General features: G+C 35.2%; 1 protein-coding gene and 2 pseudogenes across 1 annotated transcript; 1 reads left to right on the forward strand and 2 right to left on the reverse strand.

Moving 5' to 3' along the window:
* Positions 1 to 411: 411 nt before the first annotated feature.
* LOC120214296 lies at positions 412 to 6,027 on the forward strand (annotated as a pseudogene).
* Positions 6,028 to 6,746: 719 nt separating this feature from the next.
* Positions 6,747 to 11,978, reverse strand: LOC120214297 (oligopeptide transporter 7-like). Its single transcript, XM_039212225.1, is given in 10 exon segments — positions 6,747 to 6,927; positions 6,963 to 7,585; positions 7,665 to 7,847; positions 7,924 to 8,179; positions 8,263 to 8,338; positions 8,341 to 8,831; positions 10,921 to 11,018; positions 11,088 to 11,395; positions 11,398 to 11,637; positions 11,741 to 11,978. Coding segments are annotated over 9 exon segments (2,301 nt in total). The 5' UTR covers positions 11,778 to 11,978; the 3' UTR covers positions 6,747 to 6,927; positions 6,963 to 6,973.
* A 1,720-nt stretch (positions 11,979 to 13,698) lies between these two features.
* Positions 13,699 to 19,478, reverse strand: LOC120214298 (annotated as a pseudogene).
* Between the last annotated feature and the right edge of the window lie 1,338 nt (positions 19,479 to 20,816).

A 20,816-nucleotide genomic window follows, 5' to 3' on the forward strand; every position in this document is an offset into this window, starting at 1 on the left:
GGTTGTGGGTATACAGTAATTAGGTACCCGAATTTTATAGTACTCATAATTCGAGTAATCGAATACCCAATTTATCAATTAAAAAACATACAAAAATCTAAATTTTCGAATAACATAATCCATATCCAAATATATAATTTAAAAGTGGTTTTTTCGTGAGAGGTTTTTTTAAATTTTATTAGTTTAATTTAATATATAAAATTATTAAGAATTAAATATGTAATATTATTATATATAAAAAGAATAAATGTAACTGGGTACCGTAAGTTTCAGGTATCCAAAAAAAAAATTTAATTTTGTGATCCGAGCTCGATTCGAATACTCAATTTTTTTTGATCGGATCAACGAATCGGATGATTTAAATCGAATAATTTTTAACACCCTTTATAATCACTCGAGCTTCGGGACACTATTATTTTTTATTTTATTTTCTCTCTCTTGAGCTAGCTTTCAGATCTTCTTCTATTCCGTTTTGGCGTAGCACGGAAATCTCTCGTTCAACGCTATGTCCGAAAAGACTCAGGGATCCGAACTTCAGAATGGTTTCCAACCTCAACCCGAACCGGAATCGGAAGTGAAAGTGGAATCTCAACCTGAACTTCGACCGGAAACGAAACCGGATGAGGAATTGAAACCGAAACCGGAACCGGTGGTAACTGATGCCGAGCCGAAGCCGGAGCCGGAAAAGGACACAGAGAGCTCGATCCAATCGAATGAAACTGCTAAACAAGCATCCACCGACCAATTTGATCGTCCGGCACTGCGTAAAGATGAAGAGAACCGGACTTTCACGATGAGAGAATTGATAAGTGAATTGAAAAGCGACGAAGACGATGCAGGTTCTCCTTACAGGTACCTTTCTTTTCTCATCCATTTCGAGTCTCGGTTGATTAAAAAAATGCTCTCTTCAATTTGTTACTGGATTTAACGAGATTTGAATGTAGAAACCTCTGGATCTTTGGAATTCTCTGTTAATTCGTATCCTTAATTAAATGTGGAGAATTATTCAAGTTTCAGCTGGGCCTAAAATTAGGCTGTTTCTCTTTTAAATCCTGAATAGAGAATTCAGAGTACTTTGATTCTTGAATATCTATTGGCAAACTACTAGATGCAATTAAGGCGTACTCTTCCTGTTAGACTAGGAGTTCGTTTCATTTATTGTATGGATTATGGATAAGCAACTGTTCTCCGATCACGCTCTTCATTTCTCTTGAACCTAATTGTTAGAAACTCAAAATCTTTGAACTTTAGATGCAATCATATAGGTTTTGCTGTATTGGAGCATTTCAGTTAGTTCTGAATTTCAAGTTTGGCTTTAACTGTATATTACTTTCTGTGATGAAGGAATTCTGGATTTTGGGATCTTGCACTTTATAGAATTCAGTTTATATTATTTTTCATGTGCCGCCATTCATGCAGTAAAAGTTTCTTGGTCGTGTTGGAGAAAATATAATCTTGTTTCTTCTGCTTGTCAATGCTATCATTTTCTAATCCATCATTATATATACTTCAGTCAAGAAAGCTCGCAACGACAATCCTACCAAAACAATGCTGCAATGGAGTTGATAAATAGTGTCACTGGTACTGATGAGGAAGGCAGGTCTCGCCAACGGATTCTTATATATGCTGCTAGGAGGTACTATAATTATAATCTTGTTTTATACACTTTTTACACTAATTATTATTGAGCTTGATATGTTTTTTGCTTCTTTAGAGTCTGCTATTCTATATTATTAATTTTCAGTCAAATTTTGTAGGTATGCTACTGCACTAGAGAGAAACCCAGAAGATTATGATGCTCTTTACAATTGGGCATTGGTTCTTCAGGTTTGAGATAATGGTTCATTTTGATTTCGTTATCTTAATGTCCTTCAAAATAATATAGCATGCCTTATTCTTATACTCCTAGAACAGCCTTCTTAACTTTGTCAATTTGAATATATCGTAAATGCTGCAAAAGGTTACAGATTTCTCATGATGTCCATGTGGTTCTTATTTGGCTTGCAGGAAAGTGCAGATAATGTTAGTCCAGATTCTACTTCACCTTCTAAAGATGCCTTGCTAGAGGAGGCTTGTAAAAAGTATGACGAGGCTACTCGTCTCTGCTCAACACTTCATGATGTACGTGTTCTTGTTCAACTCACTGAGAATTTGTGTATACGAGGACTGCTCAGAATGCATAATCCAGATAAGAAACTGGAGAGACAACAGAAATAACTGTAGAGCTGTATAATGCATATATATACCCACATATGGATGAATCTGTATAATATACTTTTTACTGATATTCATTCCTATAATTTTGATGCAATATCGTTGCTCGACAGGCTTTCTACAACTGGGCAATAGCAATATCTGATCGAGCAAAAATGCGTGGTCGGACCAAAGAGGCTGAAGAACTCTGGGAGCAGGTTCTTAATATGTACTTTTGGTATTTTAGTCATGCTAGACTTTTATACGGGTAATGAAAACCCTTTGTAGGCAAATCTTATATTCTTGTCATGGAATGCCTTTTCCATGAGTGGATAAGATCTTATTCCTGTTTATGTTTCATGTTAGCTGCATGCTGTTATACAATCCATTTGAGTAAGGCCCAAGAACAATGGAAGTGTTTTTGCTGTGAAATTTTAGTATGTAGTCGCTCTAGAATTTAGTTTTGAAAAATGTTGTCCTTGCGGTAGTGCTGCATGGAAGTCGTTGGCCTTCTTACTGTTATGGTTTTTCAGGCAACAAAAAACTATGAAAAAGCTGTCCAACTCAACTGGAATAGCCCCCAGGTATGTTTGAAATAACTGTTTCTTTTAGTCTTGAAATTTTGCTAAGTTGAATATTTCTTTTAGTCTCGCAGTTTTGCTAACTAGAATAACTCCGCCTTTCACTTTATTCTACCTGTTACTGATTTTGAGGATTCTTATATCTCTTTCAGGCACTAAACAATTGGGGACTGGCTCTTCAGGTGAACTATGTTTTAGTGATGTTGATATTATAATCAACTTCATTTGTCTCCATAACTTTCAAATTTCTAAGTTTACTTCTATGGGGTCTTTGAATACTATGCTTACTTTCATGCCTTCTCATGTAAATTTTAGGAACTCAGTGCAATTGTTCCAGGTCGAGAGAAGCAAAAAATTGTGAGGACTGCAATTAGTAAGGTACAAAAGTCATTTGGAACTATCAGGGTGCTCAGATGACTGTAGTAACTAGCAGCAAAGTAATTTGATATCTGAGTAGTCCTAAAAGAATAAGCTCTCATTGCATATGTATTCTTACAGTACTCTTTATTTCTAATGCAGTTCCGTGCAGCAATACAGTTGCAATATGATTTCCATCGAGCAATATACAACCTTGGAACTGTTTTGGTGAGTTTTTTGGCCATTGCACTAGTTCTTAAACCGGACGACATGATCCTATTCTCACCTGTGATACATTTCTTTGTGCTATTAATGAGATTAGATAATGACCTCATTATGTGAACATTTCATGCAAGTGAAGCATCGATCTGTAACTTGAAATATCTTATTTTCAAATGCAGTATGGACTAGCTGAGGATACCTTAAGAACAGGCTCCCCAAAGGAGCTGTATAGCCAGTCTGCTATATACATTGCTGCTGCTCATGCACTGAAACCAAATTACTCGGTAAGAGATCTGTGTGTTGTTCTGGAGTTTGGACTGCAGAGGTTTACTGTATGACAGACCATCCATGTGGCACAATTATTGGCTAATGAAATTTTGTTGCATGAATTGGACTTTTTGTAAATATAAAGTGTATTAAAGAAAACTAATGTTAATAATTTTCTACTAAATTTAAATTTAATTTGATTCTCATCCTTGTTTTGTGTATATTATCTATTTAATGTTTTCAAAACATACAGGTTTATAGCAGTGCCTTGAGGCTTGTCCGTTCAATGGTCAGTGTTTAATCTTTCACCATTTTCCTTCGGTTTGCTTTTTCTAAATTGATCGAGTCTTCCATAAGCAATGTTTTAGATGAGAACGATCTCTAGCACCTTTCCAGGATTATTTGAATATTATAGGAGTATTTTGGTGTAATCCTTGAAGTTCTACAGTTCTTTCACGTCGGCCTTCAGTGCTGTTTTTAACTACCATTATCCGTGTGCCACAACTGACTCTTTGAGCTGCACTAGAAACTGTTGTTTTGATGCAAGATATCTTTTCAGTATAAAGAGCTACAAGCCTAATTCAATACTTTTTCAAATAATATTCCTTTGGCATGGATGTGAGGCTACTCAATGATTGTCTGTCCGTACTGACCCTGACAATGTTCATTTCTTTTTTATCACAACTTTAGCAACGGCACTTAAACTGTGAAAACCTTTAGGTTATGATTGGAAATTTCGAGTTAAAAATGCCATGTGAATTTAAAGTTCCTATAGAGGTGTGTGATTTTTAAATTCATGCTCTTATATATTCCAAGTATAAAATATAATATTGAATCTTGAGGGAGATTAGTTTGTATTACTTTGTTATAATTGAGTTTAATGAAATCCTAGGGCACTCTTTTCCTCCTTGTGCGGATTAAGGGGCTATTTTTAAGTTCCGTTAATCACGAAGGGGGTTTTATTGAGGCCTTCTATTCCTATAAAAAAAAAATATTGAATCTTAATTAATTTATACATAATGTATGCAATTAATTCTCACAATATATATAGCAGATGCAATCCAAAATTCTAAATTCATGTACCCAAACATAGCATACTAATATGGCCTAGCAATACCTTGGGGGGGTGCTCTTATGTTCAAATCGGTAGAAACATAATAATTTAAAAGGCAATGGCAAGCTACTGTTATCGTTTGCTTTAACCCTCTTCATTTTTGAGCTTGTCTGTTTCTTTGGAAGATTAATTTTCTCAATTTGTCATTTCTTGTTTAAACAAGAAGGCTGACCTGGTTAAGAGAACTATTGAGTGGTTACAGAGCAAATGATTGTGGCGTCATCACTCTGTTTATTCTTAATTGAATTAGTTGCACAATACATTTTATATCATGTCTAACTAAAATTAAATTTTGACAGTTGCCTTTACCCCATCTTAAAGATGGATATCTTACTGCACCACCAGCGGGAAATTCAATTGCTCCTCATAGTGATTGGAAGAGAACGGAGTTTTTTTTAAATCATGAAGCTCTTCAACAGGTAAAGAAACTTATTCAGTAGGAAATTCAATTACTTAAGTTTCATTTTTTCCCATAATGGAGATTAATTTCTTCAAACAGATGTTAATCATTAATATTTGCAATTATGTTTTCGACTTCTGTAAGTTCCTTTTGAATTTGGAATGAATTATACTGTTTGATCTCTACTCTGTGCTGCTTGTTTATCTTTTCTGTTTGATTGCTTTGGTCAATGTAACTTAGACTAGTTAAAGGCCACATCTGTTGGGATTTTCATTTTATTTCGCCTTCTTCGTCTCTTCCCTTTTCCAATTGAGCAGGTCATCAGAGTTGATCACAAACAAGTTTCTCGAAGCCTCTCTGGAAGAACTATAGATGTAACAGATATCGACAAAAGGCTATAAGAGTTGAGATTCCAGATATTGTTTCTGTATCAGCATGCGCTGATCTGACTTTACCACCAGGTGCAGGCCTCTGCATTGATACCGCCTCTGGTCCCGTTTACTTGGTAAGTATTACGCTCTTGATTTTCGTTCTAAAAATGTCCACGTAAATCTTACTGAATGAATGATTTTCTTTCATACATATGGAAAACCTGATAATTGTTAGGTAGATATGCCCATGTTTATCCTTTGGATGCAATCTTAGCAACATATACATGTACTTTAGTGAGTATTTTTGTGCTCTCTTTCAGGTAGCCGACTCATGGGAATCACTCGACGGATGGCTTGATGCCATCCGCTTAGTTTACACTAATTATGCACGAGGTAAGACTGATATTCTGGCGGGTATCATTACGGGCTAATTACCACTTTAGGTATTGAGCTTTCATCTTTGGTTGAGTTTATTTGCATGCCTTGAGATTTCGTCGAATCTAATTTGATTGCCCTGTATATTATCAAAATTTTTGGAATACTGTACGGTTATGCTTTCTTTTCTGCCAAACTAGTTTTTGGCATCTCAGCTGATATGCTACGCTATGGAAAAACTGAATTAGTTTTAGATTACACACTTAACTCTATTTGAATTTATTTACATCAAACATCATACAAAAGATGATAAAAGAACGTGTCAACTTTTTTTAAAAAAATGGTGTTGCTAAATAACCCTTCATTTTTACTATTATTATCAGTTCTGCTGATTGCTATTAAATGTTATTCTACAAGTACGGTAATGGTCGGGCATGTCAAATGAAAATCTGTCTCTAAATCAATCCCTTCATAGTCTCTCACTTAAAAGACCTTCAAAGCAGAGGTAAAAGATTCAATAACAATTATAAAATAATTTGTTGTCGTAAATATTGTTTTAATTATCATAAATTATATTAAATGTTTTGCCACAACTAGAAATAATAAAATGTAGATTTTAATAAAAGAAATATACATGAATCAAATAAGACTACTCCAGATGATCCTACCCGATGTGGGAATTCTCTGCGACACTACCAACACAGAGTTCGTTGATATTGTCATTTGGAGCTTTCATTTTCTCCACCTTACATTTGATATCATAAGCGTGAAACAACTCGAATCTAACTTTCAGTAACTTGTTTGATCCCTCAATTCCACGGAAGATTTAACAGCTAAACGGCTATCAAATTTGAGCATCCTAAATGTAAAAATAAAAGCATTTTTTTATTACTATTTGCGTCCAGTTCTACTTCACGCCAAGTATAGAACAATATGCTTAAATCTTCACTTGGATTTCTTGTACAGATGCACTTGACAGTTTAAATTTAATTCCTTCTCAAAACCGATATATATACGGACGTATTCATCTGTAGTTTCCCACTTACCCTATGTATACATCTCCGTGATTTAAAGAGCAATACATTGTACAGTCCTAGGTGAAGAGTGGGCAGCCTTCAACCTTAATACCTTCTGCTGTTGGACAGCTAGCCAGTGGGCATCCATCCAGATCGTTTCCCCACCATTGTAAACTAATATTTTCTAATCCCAAGCACAAATATAGCAGCACGGCCATAAAAGCAAGGCCAGCATCCAGTGCCCCGGAAAGAACATAATTGTATCGTTGCCATAAGTCCGGTCGATACCTATACACAACAAAGCCGGAGAGGAAGCCAACAACGATCCAGGTAGTATAGTTAACTGCTGTAGCTGGTGGCATATTGCCTGTTGCAGCTATCAGGACTGGCATGTTAATGAGCTTGATCCATTCTTGACTAGGGAAGGCCTTGGAGGCCATCCAGACAAGAACAGGAGCTATTGCTCCTGCAAGGAAGAACCAATTGACAGCCTCATAAACTCCCAAGTCCCCGAAAATTCTGCGGGGTGCTACTAAGCCCCATATGACAGAAGCATCGTAAAACACGGTATCACCTGGACATGTCCACACGCTATTGGAGGCGGTTGTGCTGCAAATGTCAGGAATGGTCTCCATCAGCCACCAGGCAGTTCCGAGGTACACAAAGCAAGCAATGAGGGTTCCAATGATCTAAGACAGAGAGGGAGGAACTGTTAAGATAGTGTGAAAAAAATTCTTAAGAAGGGAAAAAATGAACTTTTGACGAGACCTGTGCCATGAACATTGTTCTAGGTGGAATTTTCATATAGTGACCAAGCTTGAAGTCTTGCAGGAAGGCAATAGCCTGTTTCATGCTTATATATCCATACACCTTGAAGCACATATTAGCTACCGGATATCCCGGATATATATACCCGATTATATATTCGGTGATGATGTTCAAACCTGGTGTCTGCAGCATAAATTTATGAGTGATGCGAAGTTATATATGTTGTGTGATTCTAGCAGAATACGAAATGATGGAATACCTGGTTTGTAATGGCGGTAATAATGCCGATGGGAAGTGTGAATACAATGGCAATGCCACATGCTAATAGAACTCCCCACCATGGAAGCTGAAGTTGGTCGTTGTAATACTCGCAGGCGAACACAGTGGCTGCAATGTTTACCAAAAGGATGCACACAAACCACCACTCGGGGACTTGCTTGTACTTGCTCATGAGTCTGGTGTGTATGTCCATCTTTTTCTCCTGGAAACTAGCTTTGCTTTGCTCCCATATTTCTCTGTATTTTTTGCAGCAAACATAACCATGAGCAAGCCTAATTGGCATTTGGTGGCAAATCAACAGATTATAAAATTGATTTACCTTCCATGGAATAGAGCAACATGAACAATGATAGCAGTGAGTGAAGCGAAACCAACACCATAAGTCATTGCAAAAAGGTGCTAAGGTAAAGAGGTCCTTGTCGGTCATACGCAGCGACATCGAGGTGAAAACCAGAATCGATGATAGATGTGATGTTGTATTCTTGGCCTGTGGAAGTGAAGAGAGCATCGGAGAAAATAGGGAAGGTTTGGGCTGAGTAGAGATTAAGCCAGTAGGAGATGGGAGTCAAAACATACATGACGAAGATAAAACCAGCAGCAACATTTGCAGTGGCAAACCATGGGCTTGCAAGTGGGCTACCAAGATAAGAGGAGATGGTAGACCAGTCCAAACCAATAGCACCGATTCCTAGACCGTAAAGGCCAGAACCGAGTTGTTGGGCAAGCACAGATTTGGGGAATATCCAGCATATCCAAGAGAGGGAAGTTAGCATTTGAAAGAGGTAGCCGGGGAAGACATAGTATGCAAAACTGCAAATGAAGGCAATTAGGAAGAATTGGGTTCTTGTCACCCCACCCTTGCTCCTCTCTTCTTTCTCGTGAAGAGCCCTGTCATGATAAAATGTAGCGGTTGATGTTTGAACAAGTGTTTTAAATGGCTCAAATATCTTTTGTGAGTCAAGTAAGAGCTAATAGTGTTTTTCAAGCTATGCTATTATATCTTGGCATAGTACTAAAATTAACCCCAAATAGCCACTTTAGTCCTTGTTTTTTTGGGGAGTATTTTAACTTTTAGTCAAAATGGTCCATATTGAATGTAAATCGTTAATTGGTTAACAATCAACGCATTTTATTGACATGATATTTCTAAATGCTCTTAATTATTGGCGTGTTATATGACATATCACTCAAGATGATGACATAATTTGGTAGAGCACAAGGTTCTAAACCTTGAGGTCGTGGGATCAAGTCCCACGGAGGGCATTTCATAATTTGGAGGTCTCCTACGGAAGCTGCTCTCAACCTGGTGTTGGGGGCAGCCTACTATCTTACCTCCCCCTTACCCCATACATATGGGAAAAAAGGGACAACCAACCACTCAAGATGATGACATAACATATGTTACGTCACTCAATATGATGACATAACATGTGTCACATGACCCAAGATGATAATATGACATGCACCATTTCATTGAAGGTAGTGACATAACATGTATCACAACACCTACTACGATAACATGACATGTGTCATATTACCCAATGTGATGGCGTAACATGTTTCATGTTATCTAAGATGGTATGACATATGCTAGGTCACTTAAAATGATGTAATATGTATTATGTCATTAGAAGTGATGATGTGACATGTGATACATTATTTAATGTGATGAATAACATATATCACGTCATTTAAGACGGTGTTGTGACATATTATATCCTCTAAGGTGGTTATGTGGTATGTAACATGTAATTAAACAAATATAAAAATATCACTTCAAAAATATATATTGAATATGAATTAACTAAGGTTTTTTGTCTAACACAAATTATTTTAATCATAATTTAAAACATCTATAAAAAATAAGGGTAAATTACATGTTTAATACCTAAACTAACAATTTTGGTTTGTTTTAGTAACTAAACTTTTAATTTTTTTTTAAAATCATACCTAAAGTTTAATTTTTGTTTCATTTTAGTACCCTACTGTTAAAAACTTCATTTTTTTGTTTCATTTTAGTACCCGTTCAAAATTTAATATTAAGTTTTGAAAAGATTGAAAGTTTAGGTACCAAAACTGACCAAAACTGATAGTTTAGTACCTAACACATTGAGTTTTTAACAATGTACTAAAATGAAATGAAAACTAAACATTAAATATGATTTTGAAAAAATTAAAAGTTTAGATATTAAAACGGACTAAAATTGATTGTTTATGTACTAAATACGTAGTTTATCCAAAAAATCAAAAACTAAAATCACAATTTCCCTCAATTTTGACACTATGTGTGGGGTTCAAATGGGTAATTCAAATCGAATCAAATTATCCAAATTTTATTAACCAGTTTTTTTCTTTTTAACCGTTAACCGAACTAAATTTTTTCAAAAAAAATTAACCGAACCAAACTAAATTCGGTTAATTGATAGGTTAACCAAATTAACTGAAATTTATAAAATTACATATAAATAATGTATATTATATATTTTATATTTTTTTGTTTATTTGATTAATTCGGCATGATAATTTGATTAAAACCGAATTCAAACACCCTTAAAGTTAAATTATATAATATTAAATATTTAATAATTTCGGTTAAATCGATTAATTAATCGATTTCGAATCGAATTAACCGAAATTGAAATTAAAAAAATCATTAACCGTTAAACCAAATCCAAAATTAACCAATGGATTAACCGATCAAAATTTCGGTTGAATTGGTTAATTTGGTTTTAACAGAATAATGAGCACTCCTTACTGTGTATTATCGGCCTTTAGCAGATGCTGCTAGTTGGGCGGCGTGTTTTCAATGCACAACTCAGATGTGACGTGAGGGAGGTATAGGTCCCCATTTAAGGCAAATGACAGCTCTTCAAAAGAGTTAAAAGTCCAGCTGAGGTTTCCCGGCGGAACACTCAAGCTGAATAGCGGCTCACACGCAAAGAAGAACATCAAATCACCAACCAATACAGAGAATTACCTAAAGAGAGAAACTTGAACAAGATTTGCAGGCCACCACATGGCCGCCGGTTCCACTAGGTACCTCCTGAATATACCAGCCCATCCGAACCCCAGCACCTAACACACCAAAACTGCTGTAAATCCAAATCAACCCAAACCACTGAAATCTAAAAACAAAAAACTCACCTGAGTCGTTAAGACGACAATCAAGGAGACAAAGAAAGTAATGTGCTGCTTGTAAAACACCTTAACAACCGTCACAACATGGATGGCGTAAACGCTGCCAGCACCCGAGTTTGCAAAGATAGTAATAAGCACGTGTTCTTTGACATTGAAAGGCCCTGGATTCAAGCTGAATTCCCATCCAGTTCCTTTGAAGAAAACACGGTCTGTGATCTTGGCAGCCATCAATTGGCCGAGTGGAACTACGGCTATCTGTGCCGAGATGGCCGTGATTGTCAGGGGTTCAGTGCGGTACCAGAAGAACTGGTTAAGAACGATAAGACAACACATGAAATGGTGCCTAACACCCACATTCGAAACGTCAGGACTGGTAGATGAGGCTCATCTGTGGTTGGTACGGTTAAGGCCACTTGTCTGACCGGTGAATTCTCTTCTCCTTCTTCTTCTTCTTCTTCTTCTTCTTCTTCTTCTTCTTCTTCTTCTTCTTCTTCTTTGATTTCTGCTTCAGATTTTGAAGAAGACCATGGATTGTTAACATCTTCATCCTTGGATACTGTGTAGAAACACGCACACCAAAGGAAAATGCTTCAAAACAAGATCAAACACATCAACTTTTATTTCTTTTACACATTGAAAAAAAGAGAGACAAGACTCACTTAAAGGAGCTTTTATCTCATCCCTGGATTCTTCCATGGCTTCGTTATGGTCCTTGTCGACTTCAGCAAAGACCAGAAAACAGATGGATTCTAACTTAATGATTATAGCGTTTTTCAGCAGAAATAGCAGCAAACAAAATCTGTATATCTGTTTGTCTAAAAGAATATCTGATTCCGAGATTCAATCAGAAACAGGAATCTTTTCTTGTCCCGACATACACTTAGTGGTGGATCCAAGTTGGAACTAATGAACACTTATTTGGGGTAAATCTACCTATCGAAATATCATTATCTGAGCCAGCGTTTGAGTACCAAACCATGAATAGCTTTTCTTTCATTGTCGAGCTGGACCCAGCGGCCGATGCATACATTCATGTTAAGGTGGACACATGACCACCCTAAAAATTCTTAGAATTTGAATTTCTTTTTTAAAAATCAAACTTTTCTTCGTTAATATATATATTAGGCTAGAGACTTAGTGATTACTCACTTATTGGGTTAGAGTGTGTCTAAACTCTAAAGGCCCAATCTTTATTGAATTTTTAGATAATCCAAACTTAAAACTTAATCGATTTGATTATCCATTTTTATCGATCCATATTCGATTTGATCATCCATTTTTTTCTTTCGGATATCCAAAAATAAAAAATATCTCATGTCTAAATTTTTGGATCAGATCGACAGATCAAATTTTTACACACCCCTTATGTTCATTATGAGAGAAAATACTTTATCTAAAGTTTTAAAATGAAGATACAAAACAAGAAGACAGAAAGAACATGATGTGTATGAGATGAGAACAACTACTTAATGTTTTGATTTAGTCACACATCTATTTTTTAAAATTATTTTTAATTTTATGATTTGGTTTTGTCTTGATCATCCATCGTTAAAAAACTAACAGAATTATTCACGTGGTAAATTTTCAATTATGATGTGATATTATCTTACAATGACACATTAATATCATTGTTAATTTTTGAACGATGTGTGACTAAACGGAACTAAAACATAATATTATAATTTTGAAAGAAAAATAATTGTACTACTAAAGAGAATCATGAAAATAATTGGGTGACTAAATATATAATTTACCATAATAAATGATAAAAATTGAAAAGAGAAAAAAAATGATAGTTTGGTAATTTGCGACAGAGTCCCACAACCCATGTCAATCAGATGAACAATGGCTAGAAGCCTCCGACGTATTTGTCCGTCTTTTAATCGGAAAAAGTGAAAAACCTACCAAATTCCCACGCATAACTTCACAGTTGATAATCAAAGAATTGATTTGAGAACTGTAATCAGATTATAAACACGTAAAAGCATGGAAACTCAGAAACACAAGGGAAATTCATTCTTGAGAATTCAAAAATTGTCAAAGAGAATTGGTAGTATGATCCGTGTTCGTCTTCTTGGATGATTCTCCTGATCATATACCTAGTATATGGAGGCCTTCCTATGTTTTTCTTCTTTCCATTTGAAACATATTTGTATGCATTGTTCTGCCCTGTGCATTATTGTTATATTCCTTGACGGTTATTCATTTTGTTAATAAAATTGTGAATGATTTGAAACAGCAGTCCTGCTGAATTGCTTTGTTATTCACGTTTGCAACTAACTCTGGCTGAAGTCTTAACTTGCACAATATACATTAGTCTCTGGTTTCGCCATAATTTACAATTCAGATCTGCATGGTTAAGCAAAAACAACGATAAATCCGTTTGATTAGATTTACTATACCCCTTTCTAAATCTTCTCCGCAAGATTAACCCCGCTCTGCATATTAGTACCTCTAGAGAACCACTTCATAATTAAAACCCTAGGAGAATATGACATCTCCCAATGCAAGGCCTCTACATCTCTTGGAAAATTTCCATCTTTTGATATGACCCTTGAAAGATGTCATATAATATGTCAGAATTAAAATCAATTGATCGTCGGTAACATCAATCAAATCTGTCAACCTATGAGCAATCATAATAACCCTATGCTTAAGAGTATAAAACCTCTCAATCAAAAAAAAAAAAAAAAACAGATGGTAATGAACATCTCCAAAATCCATCTTTCTCCCTCATATCTTTATCGCTAAAATCATCAGCCAACAACCATTTTTTCATCAACTGTTACTCTTCTGTCTAAGGCAGTTGAAGCTGGAATGAAGAACCTCCTCTATCTTCAGTTTTGACTCTTCGATTTCCACAACACCAACTGCTGCAAGTCCTTTAGATGTGAATGCTCAAGGTACGACTGGGACCCTTAAATGTGTGCTCTAATTATTGAAGTGTCTCACCGATGCCGACAGTAGGCGACAACAAAGGTTGCCGGTAGCTATTTAATAGGGAAACTCCGCTATCCATGTTGCCACTCTGCTGAGTTGCAGAATCAATCCCATTGCTCTCCTTTTGCTGCAGAAGCGGGAGAAGAGACCAGATTATACCTGTCCTTTCGACTTGCTTCTCCGCCTGTCATATTCATTTTAGTATCAGTTCCTTGAAATCATATTTTAGATTTCTCAGTACATAGCCTTCATATCTTAACTTTGGCATTTACCTCAACGATGAATCGTGCCCATATCTTATCTTCTTGGAGCTCCATCACTCCCTTCAAGATATTCAATGGAAAACCCCTAATGACTTCAGCTATCTCAAGAAAGAACCCTTGATCATCACAGAGCATCTGTATCAAATAAATGGCAAAAGGCTCAGCAAACCCTTTGAGGAGACATAATTTGGCTTTTAGCCTTTTACAATAAAAGGAAAAAAGTTAAGTTCCCTTTCATACCTCTATAAGAATTTGGCCAGGTGGATTTAGGTCCTTAACTACAATAGGGATACTCTGAGCCCCAACTTCAAATGCCCATGTAGCACCCCCACTGACTGTATTGTGAAGCTTTCCATTCCCCTGACCAATAAGCTGAAGTTCAAGCAAGTTGTTAATGCATTAGTGAACTGCAATCACCAAATTCTGACCTTCTTCAGTATCATATTTTCATTGAGTTAAACAAAATTGTTACCATTGGTTCATCAGCTTGTTTAATCTTGTCTTCATATTTTGTCACACCTTGCAAGAAAAGCATGTATTTCATGGTCCGCTCCAATAAATGATCAATGCTCAACTGCTGCATCATGAAAATAATGTAAGCTGGTTTTTCAATGAAATAGATGCTTCATTTTAACAAGAGAAAGCACAATTTATCTCAATATATACTCGATTAAAGCAAAGACTCGTCATTAGTACCTTTCCACTATGAGGATAATCCCTCTGAGCTCTCTGATACGATCTTGGATCAGCTGACGGTCTTTCGGTCTTGGTCGAGTACTTTCACCCGGTTTAGCTCTTTTTCTGGTGGGCTTCTTTGATGTGGCACAAACAGCATTTATACTATAACTATCATCAATCCATAAACCTACATGTGATTTTAGGTGAATCTCTTCGTTGAAAATAGTATTATCACTCTTGTCCAAGGTATGTGAATATTGCACCAGATTCATGCTCCCATCAGAGAAAGAAAGACCTTCAGGCCGACCTTGATGAAAATTAGACGAACAACTTTCAATTTTCCTTCTTTTAATAGTGGAAATTGATCTTCAACACTAGATTTGGTAACATAAGAAGAATTACTAACAACACCTAGAAGCTCTTCGAGGCCATGTTCAGAGAATAACCCTTTTTCCTTGCCGGTCATGGAATGAACATCTAATTCTGAAGTCGATGATGAAATTACAGAAGTAACAGCCTTGTTATCATCATGCAGCAAAGGCATAATGATATCTTCTGAGGGCTCCCCAGCTTTTCGAAATCCAAAACCCATTCCAATGCCACTGAACAGATCTTTTCCATTATCATGAACAATTGAAGATTTCTCTATATTAGATATGAATGCATCAGTGATGGAGCTTTGTGATGAATTAGCTGTCTTTCGAACTGGAATGTCGATAACTGCATCACCACCTATATGAATGGATGGCACAGAGATAACCATACCGAACATGAAGGATCACTAGTCATTGTAGCTACTGCTCCATGACTCTGTTGCTGGGGTGAAGGACAAAACCATCGAGAGAAATCATCCATTGTAAAGGAGCCGGAAAGGTCTGTTGTAAAGTCAGCTAGGTTAACCTCCTCTGTGCTTCCCTGCAGGCTAAATACACAATCCAGAAGTCCAGCGTTGGCAGCAAAAGAATGCTGTATCTGTTTTGTTTCGCCAAAGCTGTCTATAGTATGTAATCCCGCATCAACCGATTCTCCTGTGCAACAAAATGATGTAAATGCCGAATCACCCTGTAAATTTTGTTCTGTATTTCCACCAAGCTCAAGGTCATTTTCCTTTTTAGGTAGTACAATGGAAGGATCCCACACACCCCTTTCAGATGGATGTGATGTCTCATATGAAGTCAAAATTGAACCTTCACCATTCCAGGCACTAGTGCAAGGGTATTGGCCGTCAAGCAGTTAATACCAGAATTCTTATCAAAGTTCATATTCTGATCTTGAATCTCATGCACGAAGCAGGAGGAATTGTTTAGATTTTGTATGGAACATGACCATCCTGTTGGCTCTTTAGAGCAGCCACCTGACGTGAGGGAAGCAAACAATCCATCAAAATTGCAAGTTTCAGTTTCCAAAGGCGTAAGCTCATGAAAACTTCCCATGTCATAAAACAATTTCTCCATTTCAGCCAAAATTTCAAGCTTCTCGAAAATCTGCAAGAGCAGCTAAAGAAAATTTAACATTCCTCAGCAAGTCCACTTGCACATTAATTTATCGATTAATTATGCTTTTCTTAAGAAGAGATCTAAATGTTGAAAACACTAATCATGTAAACAAATTCAAATAATTAAATACTATAAAGATTAAAGAGGAATGACTGGTTTAAGATCTCACAATTCAACATATGGCTCCAGCCACTCCTAATCGGATGTTGTGCTTTAGTTAAACAAATTTTCATAGGATGAAAGTATCAATCATTTTGACATGTACTAACCTTCTGTGTGGATCCAAACTGAACGACTCCACGTCTTCCAACAGAGATTACTGCAATTGTCTGCAGATCATGTTTGATTGTAAATAAATGCAGATTGTACACAAAGATTCTTAGATAAAACAGATTAAATTGAAAGGTACCTTGATCCCTAATGAAAATTGGTCTTCTAACTCGGATTCATCCTGTAAAAAGACAATATTATACCTCTTTGAGTAGCATATTTCCCAGATTCAAGAGACAATATATCAAACATTCATATAAAATGAAATAATAATGAATATATTATTAATATGGAAAATGTACCTGAAATATATTTTCATTTCCAGTGGAGTCTGAGAAAATCAATTGATGTTTTCCCGTTAAAGCGGCTTGGTCAATTATTCTAGAGTTGAGGAAACAAAAAGATTGGCCTAGAGATCTTGTGATAACTCCAAATTTACTCTTGTTGTTTCAAAATTAAGTGGAGCACAGAAAACAATTTTCCATAATTTTGCACTGTTTTTTCACTGCAGTTACTGGATTTACAACAGGGAAACACAAATACTGGAGAGAAAATGATTACCCTTCACCAAGGATGTGGAATTTTAGAAGTATATTGTCAACTAATGGACCAATTTGCTGTTCATAGTAGGTAGCTTCCATTGTTAACCTGTTAAAATTCCAAGAGTGAAAATCTATCATTAGAAAGGTGAAAAGAGAGAATTTTAATAGGAAAATCACCAATTTTGAAACTCTTCCACTTAGAAAATTTTCAAGAAAAAAAACTTGTTCTCTGAATTGAAACATTCATGCATGCTTTAGCAACTAAAACATGGTGAAAAAAAGAAAGAACAAAACAAATATCAAGCGAATATTGCAAGAACAAACAAACCAAAAAAAGAAAAAAAAAGAAAACAAAAAAGCTTTACATGGAATTTCTGTGATCAAAGCGCCAAAAAACACCATAAGACCACCCATTACTGCAACAAAGATTCTTTAGTGTTTGCTTTAACGTTAAACCCATCCCTTGTTCACCCATTTTCATTAAAAGACTAAACTTCACATCCAAAACTCATTTCCTCGAACCACATTAAATGTCTGCAGTCCCCTTGAGAAAAGAAACCTAAGCTTAAACTCCAGTTAAACTAAGCTCTCTCTTCTTCTTTTTTCTAAACACAACCAAACCCTTGCTAAAATTAACACCCAGAAAACTTCGGAGAAACAAGAGCAAAAGGGTACATAAAGAATAAGCTTTTTGTTAGTCTTTGTTTCTCTTCTCTAGCCTCAAAGACTAATACAAAGAGCAATGACAAGTCGGTGAAAGATATTAAGATAAAGAGCTCAATATATAAATATATAACAATAGAGAGCAAATGATAAAGAGGGATGGGTGGTGAATACTCTGTTTTGAAAATCGGACCGGATCGGTCGGTTCAATCGGGAATCGTTGTTTAGTTCGATTCAATTTAAATCGGTTAAATCGTTATTAGTGAATCGGCCAGAACCATTGAACCGTTTGAACCGGACTGGCTGAAAACCGGAAAAAAAGGAAAAAACCGGGATTTTTGTTTTTTTTATTTTTAAAATTAAACCAAACAACGTCGTTTGTTAAACGAGCCAAGTCGAACTCGAGTATTGCTGAGCTCGACTCGAACTTGAAAACTTTAAAAGTAAGCTCAACTCAACTCAAACTCACAAGCTAAAAATTATCAAGTTCAACTCAAACTCGAAATATAATATTGAAACTTGAACTCAAAAAGGCTTGAACTCAAAAAAAAATTAGAAGCTCGATTGAAGCCTAAAATTCGAGCTTGATTGAAGTGAAAGAATAGTTATATAATTATAGTTATATAATTTTGTTATAATTTTTTTAACCCCAAATTTATTTTTTAATTATAGTTATATAATTATATTTATTATTTAATATGTTTTACCTTAAATATTATGTTGTAGTTAATTTGAATCATTTAGTTTCACTTGATTTTATGGTTTTTAACTTATATATGTTATGACTTGCTTTGAATATGACTTGTGATATAAAAAATTATTTTTTATTAAATATTTTTTGTATTTTTATTTAATTTTTTAAATAATTATGACGTCATCCGGTTCTTCTGATCGGTCGGACCGGTTCGACTGGTTGAACCAGTAAACCGGTAGCATGGCCGGTTCGCTAACCGGTCCGGTTCTAAAAATCATGGTGGTGATGGATTTTAGTTTTGTCTCTCAGTGATCTCGCTTTATATTTCCTATAAATGTGAGGGTGTATTTGGTTCACGGAATGTAAGATTATCAGTGGGAATAAAAGATTACCAGAGAATAGGATTACTGGGAATGTTGTATTTTGTGTTTGGTTGTTTTAGCAGGAATATAAGATTACCGTGTTTGGTTAAAGAAATAAAAGATTATTGGAATGTATATTTGACCAAATTGTCCTTATTATATATTTGTATAATATTACAAATTGTAAAATATTTATATATTTTCTTTAAAAAATTAAATTCATAATATTTATACAAATATTTTTACAAAATTAAAATATAAAAAGGTTTAATGAAAGGGTAAATTTTTTTAATCCCTGAACTTCATATAAAATTTTAATTATAGAATTTTTTTTGTAAATCTAAAATAATTTAAGGATAAATTTGTAATTTAACCTTCGTTGAATTTTTATTATTCAATGATAGAAGAAGGATATTTTTGAAAAAAAATAAAAATTTAAGGGCATTTTAGTCCAAAATGTCGGTAATGTTACAATACCTAAGGGAAGGAAGGTAATGACATTCCCGGTAATATATCCAAAAAATCTACTATTGGTAATAAACATTACCGGGAATAAGATTTCTGGCCAACCAAACATAGGAATGTGAGATTCCCAAGAATCACACAATCCTTGAACCAAACACCCCCGAAAGAAAATGGTTTTCCCTTTTATAGGTTATTTATTTCGGGCAAGAATGAAATATGATGGGAATAACAGTGACGTCCTTGGCCATTTACTTTGCATATATTTTCTAGATTCTAGCCATTTGTTTGTGAATTTTTCATTTGTCCCATCAGGAAAAAATGGTAAATCGGTAGTTTTATTTGAATAACTACACGATAAGTTCTTAAAATTGTTAGGATTATGTTTTTCTATGTCAGCTATATAAGAAAATTGTCGTGTAATATTGTCTACTTTCAAAAGTCGAAATACAATCTTAGCGACTCCTATCAAATACGATAACAAAGACCCTAGTTCAGAAAATTATTTATACTATACTTATATATAAGCAATTTTTTTCTCACACCATTATCCAAACAATTTATGATCCTATTATAGCTAGGATCGGATTTTTCTCCAAAAATTAGTTTTGGATCGAGGTGGTGTGAGTTTTGGGAGAGTGATAGTCGAGTTTAGACCATAATCGAATTTAAGATAAAATATATATTCGAATCAACCTGAGATAAAATATTCTGGTATTCTTTTAATTCTTCATTTATCCTTCTTCACTCTCTCTTCCCACAAATCCTCTTATCTCTCAAATTCTAAAATCACTAAAATCATCATTGTTTTTTCATACCGACCGCCTTGATCGATTGTGGTCGAACTCCAAACTTCTTCAATCCTTTTCAAGTCTTGTAATTTTGAATTTGACGTATGTTTCATAAAAACGTCTCGATGTTCACGAATCGGCCTATAATTATTCGTCTTCTTTATTTCTGATATGCTTCCTCTGCTATTAAATCATAACAAAATAAAATTATAGCGTTACTCTCACCAACAGGAGTTTATTCATTGTTGGGATCACTGAAAACAACACTCGATTCGTTGGAAACCACCATACCGAAAAGATGAATATTTTGTCCCTTTATTCTTTGTTTTTGGGTTTTGTTTCTTTTTTCTAACTTATTTTTAGTCTTTTTCTTTTGCATGTATTTTTTTTTTAAATTTACTTTTGATTTATTGATTTAGAGTCTAGAGGCTGATGTTGGGTTAGGTACGATTAGAGTTTAGAGGCTGATGTTGGGTTAGGTAAGATCGGGGTGGATTTTTACCCCAGGTTTTAGGTTGCTTTCAGGACAAGTGAAAATCTTCTAAGGTCAGATATCAAGTGGAGGTATGAAAAT

This window comes from Hibiscus syriacus, unplaced genomic scaffold (genome assembly GCF_006381635.1).
Source record: "Hibiscus syriacus cultivar Baekdansim isolate YM2019G1 unplaced genomic scaffold, ASM638163v2 tig00110057_pilon, whole genome shotgun sequence".
Classification (NCBI taxonomy): Eukaryota; Viridiplantae; Streptophyta; class Magnoliopsida; order Malvales; family Malvaceae; genus Hibiscus; species Hibiscus syriacus.